This window comes from Polyodon spathula, chromosome 20, assembly GCF_017654505.1.
Source record: "Polyodon spathula isolate WHYD16114869_AA chromosome 20, ASM1765450v1, whole genome shotgun sequence".
NCBI classification, from domain to species: Eukaryota; Metazoa; Chordata; class Actinopteri; order Acipenseriformes; family Polyodontidae; genus Polyodon; species Polyodon spathula.
In genome coordinates, this window is record NC_054553.1 from 28122411 (window position 1) to 28130236 (window position 7826).

At 40.9% G+C, this 7826-nt stretch overlaps 1 protein-coding gene across 2 annotated transcripts; it reads left to right on the top strand.

Annotated features, from left to right (window-relative positions):
* The first annotated feature begins 287 nt into the window (after positions 1-287).
* Positions 288-7679, top strand: LOC121295343 (dynein intermediate chain 2, axonemal-like). 2 transcript variants are annotated; one of them, XM_041219842.1, is made up of 14 exons: positions 288-410; positions 1597-1787; positions 1945-2106; positions 2309-2430; positions 2655-2797; positions 3140-3253; positions 3497-3636; positions 3841-3963; positions 4748-4971; positions 5173-5308; positions 5762-5908; positions 6012-6248; positions 6592-6624; positions 7051-7679. In XM_041219842.1, exons 2-14 carry the CDS (start codon positions 1605-1607, stop codon positions 7060-7062), a joined length of 1776 nt encoding a protein of 591 aa, XP_041075776.1. In that variant the 5' UTR covers positions 288-410; positions 1597-1604; the 3' UTR covers positions 7063-7679. The 2 variants fall into 2 exon arrangements, with proteins under 2 accessions (XP_041075776.1, XP_041075777.1); XM_041219843.1 differs by having other exon boundaries at positions 1600-1787.
* Positions 7680-7826: the final 147 nt, after the last annotated feature.

A 7826-nucleotide genomic window follows, 5' to 3' on the forward strand; every position in this document is an offset into this window, starting at 1 on the left:
AAGGACGAAGCAGTGCCTTTTCTATTGCATTTAAATGCCACATTCATTAAATTAAACAGAACAAACTTTGTTCATTCTAAACTGTTTAAAAACTGCGGAAGATAGAAATAAACGTCATGTTACTAGAAATATTGTGGTTCTCTACGTAAATCACATGAATTACTTTTAAACCACGACTCTGCTGTCTGTGTATTATTTTTTTTAAGAAGGGTCGGCAGATTATTTCACTGTAATTATTAGCCCCGCCCCTGAAGCGAAGGGGTGGGTCTTAAGAGTTGCTAGGATACGGTAAACTACGAGAGTTTGTTTACGTTTCAGAACTGGAGAAACCATCGGAAATTTGCAATAATATTAAAATAAATCTTTAAAAACAAAAAAAAGTCCAGCACACGTAGCAGCGACAGAAACAGGTAAGAATGAGGAATAATTAAAATAATGCCGCTTTTCCTTTAATATTATTAAAATAAACATTTGCTTTCAGTCAAGGCCTCGAAAACGAACACTCTCGTGGCACAAGTTAGACTTACAGCTGTTGTATTGAAAATATTTCACTGGTGCTGTGTTCATTTATTACCAGGTCGCAGTTTATTCAGTTACTCCCAAAACATTTTACCGCATGGGAATTAGAATCCGGGGTAATCTTAACAAAGTTATTACTAGTAGAAAATCAGCTGAGGTTTGCCATTACCATACGAGTACAAAAACACTTCTATTTTATTGACTTTAAGTTTTAGAGAAAGTGAAACGAGTGGTTGTTTTGTGCAGCTAGTAGCAGCAGCGGAACCAATGCTTTTAAAAATCACACTGGTAGTAACGTCTTCGTAATATTACAAATACCCGATTAAGATGAAAAAGTCAGCCTGACAACTGGTATTGTACTGGTGCTGAATTCATATTTTCATAACGTAAAAAAATAGAACAGGGATTGTAAAACAAGTTACGTTCATTATTGTTTTGTGGGTTTGCCCTTTTTGAAAATGAGCTATAAGTCATATACTATTGATTAACTTGTAGTATGCACCAAGGTGCAGACAAAATAATGTACTAGTAATCTTTAACATAGTGTTCAGAATGTTCCTCTAAACAAACTAACAAGTTAAAATGGACCACATTTTCTCCCATGCTTTCTATCTTAATATCTATAAATATTTTACTAGGAAGTCATACAGTATATCATTTCCCTATATAATCTGTTAATGTTATACATTTATGTACATTTCATAAATAAACCCTTTACATTTTTTTGCAACTGTTATTGAGTTGTTTGTGTGTAAATTTTTTTATTGGTAGCATTTCACAAAATAATTTGAATGGCATTTGGTTATTGTAATGTAATCTTAACAGTTTAAAAAATATATATTAAACTATGTCTTTTGTTGTTGGCTGTGGAACCGATAGCATAAGGAAGTATTAAAATAAAAATGTTTAACTGCTACTCATCCATTAGTAACCAGCAAGTTATTGTACCAAAATGGTGAGCATGTGTTAAAAGCTATTACATATAGCCTAGTACATAGTCAATAACTTGCAAACAGTGGCATATGTTTCCGTATCTTGTTCCAAAACTGAAACCCTGATCTGTGTTTCTGGCTCTAGCAGTCGTCATGGAAATCGTGTATGTGTACACAAAAAAGCGCAGTGAGTTCGGACGACAATGTAACTTCTCGGACCGTCCAGCTGAGCTGCATGTGGACATCCTCCCAGACCCCAGCCAGATGGACAACTACATCGAGAGAAACCCCTGCGACACCCCCACCCAGTGTGCTCAGGAGATGTCAGAGCATGAGGTCAATTTATTTTCTTTATATTGAGGTCTCTGTTTGTCCACCAAGCAGGTCCAAGATACCTTGCCTTGGAGGGAACCACCCTTTTTCTTAAGGGGGTAAGAGAGTTGATCAGTCTTTAGTTACAAGATAGATATTTGTAATGTTTATTGGTTTGCAGGTGAACACAGAGCGCTTTCAGACTGAAACACGAGGGATAAACCATGTGGAGGGGGGCTGGCCAAAGGATATCAACCCACAAGAGATGGAGCAGACCATTCGCTACAGGAAGAAAGTGGAGAAGGATGAGAACTACATCAATACCGTCTTGCAGCTGGGTAGCGTGAGTACTGCTGGGGGAAAAATAAAGATGGGATGATTGTAACAAGTTGATATGTACAGCTAACCCTTGTATGATATAAGACTGGCTATAAGTTTGTTAGCATTTTAGGTGTAGCTGTGCAAGTAGACATACATATAGGTACTATGTATTAGATAGATTGAGTAATGATATGATGAGGTACTGTTTTCCCTGCCTCCCGCAGCTGATGGAACACTGCATCAAGCAAAACACCGCCATTGATATTTACCAGCAGTACTTTGAGGAGGAGGAAGCATCGGAAGTTGCTGAGGAGCAGCCTTCAGCAAAGACCATCAACGTCTTCAGGTACTAGAGATGTGTGTGATGCAGTGGGAGGTGGGAGCACTGGAAGAGGGGTGCATTAGTAGTTAGGTATGAGGAACAAGAAGCAGTTAAGCCAAGTTTTTAAGTGGATGGACTGAGAAGAAGGGAAGCCAAGTGGTTAGGGCTACATTTGTTTTTAAATATGAGCCGAGTGACAATTGTCTGGTTGTTTGAATCCCCCTAAACTTGTGTTTTTGTCCCCATAGAGACCCAAATGAGATCAAGCGCACTGCCACTGGCCTGTCGTGGCACCCCGATGGTGCAAAGAAGTTGGCAGTTGCATATTCTTCTCTGGAGTTCCAGAGGGCCACCAAGGACATGAGTTTCGACTCCTACATATGGGACATTGGTGAGGGGCTAGCATCCTCTAACTATAGCAAGCCCATCGAGTGGGGAATTAATCTCCAGTCCTGCTTTGAACATTAAAATATATCTTCATCTTAAGATTTCAAATGAGATGTAACACAACGATAGAAATCTTTTACAAAAAAAGACCTACAGTATATATTCAAATGTTTATCCACTGTTCTCAGTTTGTTGCGACTTTTTTGGTTTACATTACACATCCTTACGGTATGCATGTACAATACAGACGCGCATATGGTAACTTCCTTGTTGCTGTGTCCTGTACAGTTGAAATGAGGTGCCAGTTGCTGTTTCACTATAGATACCCCTTATGTTACCCCCATAGAAAACCCAGACAAACCTGAGATGACCCTGAAACCAGTGTCCCTCCTTGTCTGTCTGGAGTACAACCCCAAAGACTCTCATGTTCTGATTGGCGGCTGCTACAATGGGCAAATTGGTGAGAAGTGTTTTACTCTGCATACTTCCTCATTGCATCCATGTCCACTGTGCTTGTTTTAACTACTTTTAAGATGAAGATAATAACAAGATGTAGATAATAACTTTTCAGTTTATTATTTCAACTTTTTTTTGTCATTTTAAATTCCTGGAAGTTGGTGGCACCTGTTGAGCAAATATTGTAATTGCATTTGTATAAAAGAGAATATTCTCCAATCCACATTTTCTGCTCATCTCTGGGCAGCTTACTGGGACACTCGCAAGGGGAGCCAGCCAGTGGAGATGTCCACAGTCGAGCACAGCCACAGAGACCCTGTCTACAAAGTGATCTGGTTACAGTCAAAGACAGGCACAGACTATTTCTCTGCATCAACTGATGGACATGTAAGTTGCCTTTTCTTACAAGATATCTCCAGGTCTTTAGAGGAATCATCATTCTAGTCAAATCTGATTGAATCAGGTGAGGCCTAAATCCTTGTTTTGTCCTAGACAGCCCCCAAATTATGGACATTTGTAGTTACAGTAGACAATTATCAACCCATACCATTATATAACTGTATCACGTTGTGATTTGTTTCACATTTGCAGGTTCTGTGGTGGGATATTCGGAAGATGAGCGAGCCTACGGAGAGACTGATACTTGACCCGAGCAGGAAGGGGAACCTGGATAATGCACTAGGAGCCATCTCTTTGGAGTTTGAGACCACAATGGTGAGACCCTGTGGCAAAGTGGTTTGCAGTGCTCAGGTGTAGAGGTGATGCAATGCGTAAACAGATGACAAACAACAAAGTTCACGGTCCAAACAATTCTTTATTTGTTTTTATAATCCAGGTCGTTTAGTGACTGTAAATACACAGCAATGTGTATCGCACAGTTTAAACCATGGGGTACAGTCCCAAAATAATAAACACGGTAAAAACACACACAGAACACAAACACGATCACAAGTCCAGAATGAGTGCTTTGGTGCAAGTGGTGAAATTCAGTGTATTAGTGAACAGTAGTGCGTGTTAGCTGTCTAATAATGACAAACGAGTACAATTAGAACAGCAAACAGCAAACACGAAACACTCACAACTACTCTACGGTCCTTCAGTGGTTCTCTCACAACTATAACAAAGGAACAGTTCGCTTTGCCACATCCCCTTTGTACCTTCAGCCATGGTCCTTTGCAATCGCCTTTTCTCCAATCCGCGATTGCCACATTGCCTCCAGTCCGGAGCGATGACTTGGTGTACTGTGGCTCCACCCCCTTTCTAGATGGCCGACTTCCACCTTTCCCTGGAATGTATTCCCAAACCATCCATTCCGGGGCACTCTGTTCCCTTTAAACAGCACTCTCACGGGTCAGGAGGGAGATTTATGACCAAGATGAATTATTTCGCTGTCACAGACCCCTACTGTCTTTCTCAATCTCTCATTCTGTCCATGTGGGTCTGAGGTTCTCTGCTGTAGAGTAACTTCTGTTTATTGATAATTTGTATGTTTACACAGCCAACAAAGTTCATGGTGGGAACAGAGCAGGGACAGGTGGTATCGTGCAACCGAAAAGCAAAGACCCCTGCAGAAAAGATTGTCTGCACCTACAGTGGCCACCATGGGCCAATCTATGCCCTGCAGAGGAACCCCTTCTTCCCCAAGAACTTCCTGACTGTGGCCGACTGGACGGCACGCATCTGGTCAGAGGAAATCAAGGAGTCCTCCATCATGTGGACCAAGTAAGGGGCTCTTTAAGGATGGATTTCTAAGCTTTTCCTTGAGCACAAAACACAATGTTGCTGTAATAACCCTTGTAAGAAACGTAAAAGTAAGTAGCATTGATAATACTTGGCCTCCAAATGTCTCTTACTAAGTTAATATTATTAAACATGCTCTACAATTTCTTCACAAGCTTCTCACTCACACCTGTTGTGTTTCAGGTACCACATGACTTACCTGACGGACGGCTGTTGGAGTCCGGTCAGACCCGCTGTGTTCTTTACCACTAGGATGGACGGCACACTGGATGTGTGGGACCTCCTGTTCAAGCAAAACGACCCCACACTCAGCCTGAAGGTAGACTTTTCCATGATTACAAAACACTCAATCAAAAGACATAGAGAACTTAGAAGACACTAAGTCCAATAAAAAATAAGTTTCCACTAGTGCCTTCATCAGTGTACCAATTTGAAACGTTTGCTGCCTTGACTAAGTTTCACTTGAAGGTAAGTCTTCTAAAACCAAAATCATGTCTCCAACTGTACAGGTTGTTTCAAAGACCGCTATTAGTGCTGATCTTGCACTGTGTACCTTAGTCCAAGATTTAGGGATAATCAGGGTCTGTGAAAACAGCTGTTAAAGGTCCTTCAGGATATTTTCATAGATCAGCCATTCATAAATGCTATACAAGTGGTCATTGTTTGACTCTGAATGTCCCATCGTGTGGAATATGAACTGCTGGTTTACCCTCAGTGATTTCAAGGTACTTAAACTAAAGCATGTCCCCTCCCCTGTGTTTTCTGGTCACAGGTATGTGATGAATCCCTGTACTCCCTACGGGTCCAGGACAATGGGAGGTTCCTCGCCTGCGGCTCCCAGCTTGGCACAACCACACTGCTGGAGATCTCTCCTGGACTGTGCACTCTGCAGAGGAATGAGAAGGCACTAGCCACTGCAGTAAGAGCAAGTGGGCAGTAAAATGTCAGTTTTTATTATGCCTTTTTAAAAGTCGAATTCACAAGTCGTCGTCCCCCCCACCGCCCCATTCTTTTTCCCACAGATGTTTGAGCGGGAGACGAAGCGTGAGAAGATTTTGGAGGCACGTCACCGTGAGATGCGCCTAAAGGAGCGCAGCCGCTCAGAGCAGAGCAAGGAGGAGGAGGCGAAGGACGTGGACACAGAGGAGAGCAGCGAGGACCTGGTGGCACGAGCAGAGAAGGAGTTCTTCGAAGTCGTGGAGTTTGAGCTTAAGAAGAGAGAGCGTGAGGAGGAGAAGTCACAAAGCAAAGCTGACAGTGTAAGAGTGGAGTATAGAGAGAAAGTAGATAAAACACAACACAGGCAATGTGTCATTTGGTCCTTGATAACTGACATCGTTAACTACCAATAAAGGTTAGAAGAGAAGAACTACATTTCCATGTAGGATGTTAATGCTGTGATATGCTGATTGTTCTGCTATGGTTTATTCAGTGTAGTGCATTGGTATTTTAATGGTACCGATGCATTGCATGTTTTTAAAGGCCCTCAAAGATGGAGAAGACAAATAGACAAGGTTAGGTCTGATTCCTGACCTACAGTAATACACACAGCCCTTAATGTTAGTCAGATCACACATCCTCAAAATGTATTTTGTTTTTCAGGAGAAGGAGGTTTCTGAAGAGAAAGAGGCTCAGGTATGTAATTTGTAAGATGTTATTTTTAGTGATTTGTTTAGAAGACTGCTTAGTAGGGATACTACTATGTATAGTATTATTGGATAATTCAAATTTTAGTGCTCAATTTAATTAACTTTTTGCTTGATAAAACTACTGCATGGACATTTACAATTATTTCACATTCTAATAATGTAACTCCGTGACCTTTTTCACAATGCTGACAACTTATTGGCTGAGCTTTTGTGCATATCCTGGGAAACACTTGTCTAGTTTTGGTTAAACTACTCATGAGCATGTTATGAAATACTAGTCTATGAGCTGTTTGATATAGGTCATAGTGCCCTATGCTGTTCATGATACCAGTACCTGTAATGTGTTCCTGTATTTGTATCCTTGGTTTGGCTATGTATGTTACTGACATATCTTGTTTTTCATGTCATGCAGGATTTATCCTGAAGATTGACCTGAATATGGAATCAGGAAAAAGCTGCAGTTTATTTTTTCAGGACTGATGCCCACATTCACGGTGGTGAATGTTTTACAGAGCAGACACCACAGCCTTTTCCACAGCACTCTCCTGAGAAGTCCCTCAGTGTGGCCCTGTCATCTTTATAGTAGAGACCTCCAGGCACTCCATTCCTCACTGGTCTGAGAGCAACTAGGAAGATTAAATAGTGTTTGTAGCTAACTGAGCAGTGTCAGGAGAAAACAAACGAGACACTGCAATCCTCACTGCAAAGAACTGTGCAGATATGTTTTATTTTAATATATATAATGTGTGTGTGTATTTATGCTCAATGTATTCACTGTTTATAAGTAAATAATAATATTAAAAGTTCTACAATCTGCAAAAAGAAAATATCTGTCTATATCCATCATACATCAAGTCTGAAGAGACATGTTTAAGGTTACTAATTTATTCCTTCAAACCCTGCTCTGCCCTGTAGAAACTACTGGGGAGCAGTTTAGTCCCCATGCCTCAAACCTGCCCCTTCACTGGAGGGACCACCCTTTCTTTTTGTGGGATGAGGGCGCACTTCAGTTTTCATCTCCAAACACAGTTTTTGCGACTTCCTGCCCAGTTGTGGTGAACTGTACAGTGATTTTATTTCTGATTGTACGTGGAATTTATGACTAAGAACTCATCAGTGTCACAGATTAGCAACCTTGGCTTATTGAAGCAGTTCTGCTAAATAAAAAATAAATTACCTCTTTTGACT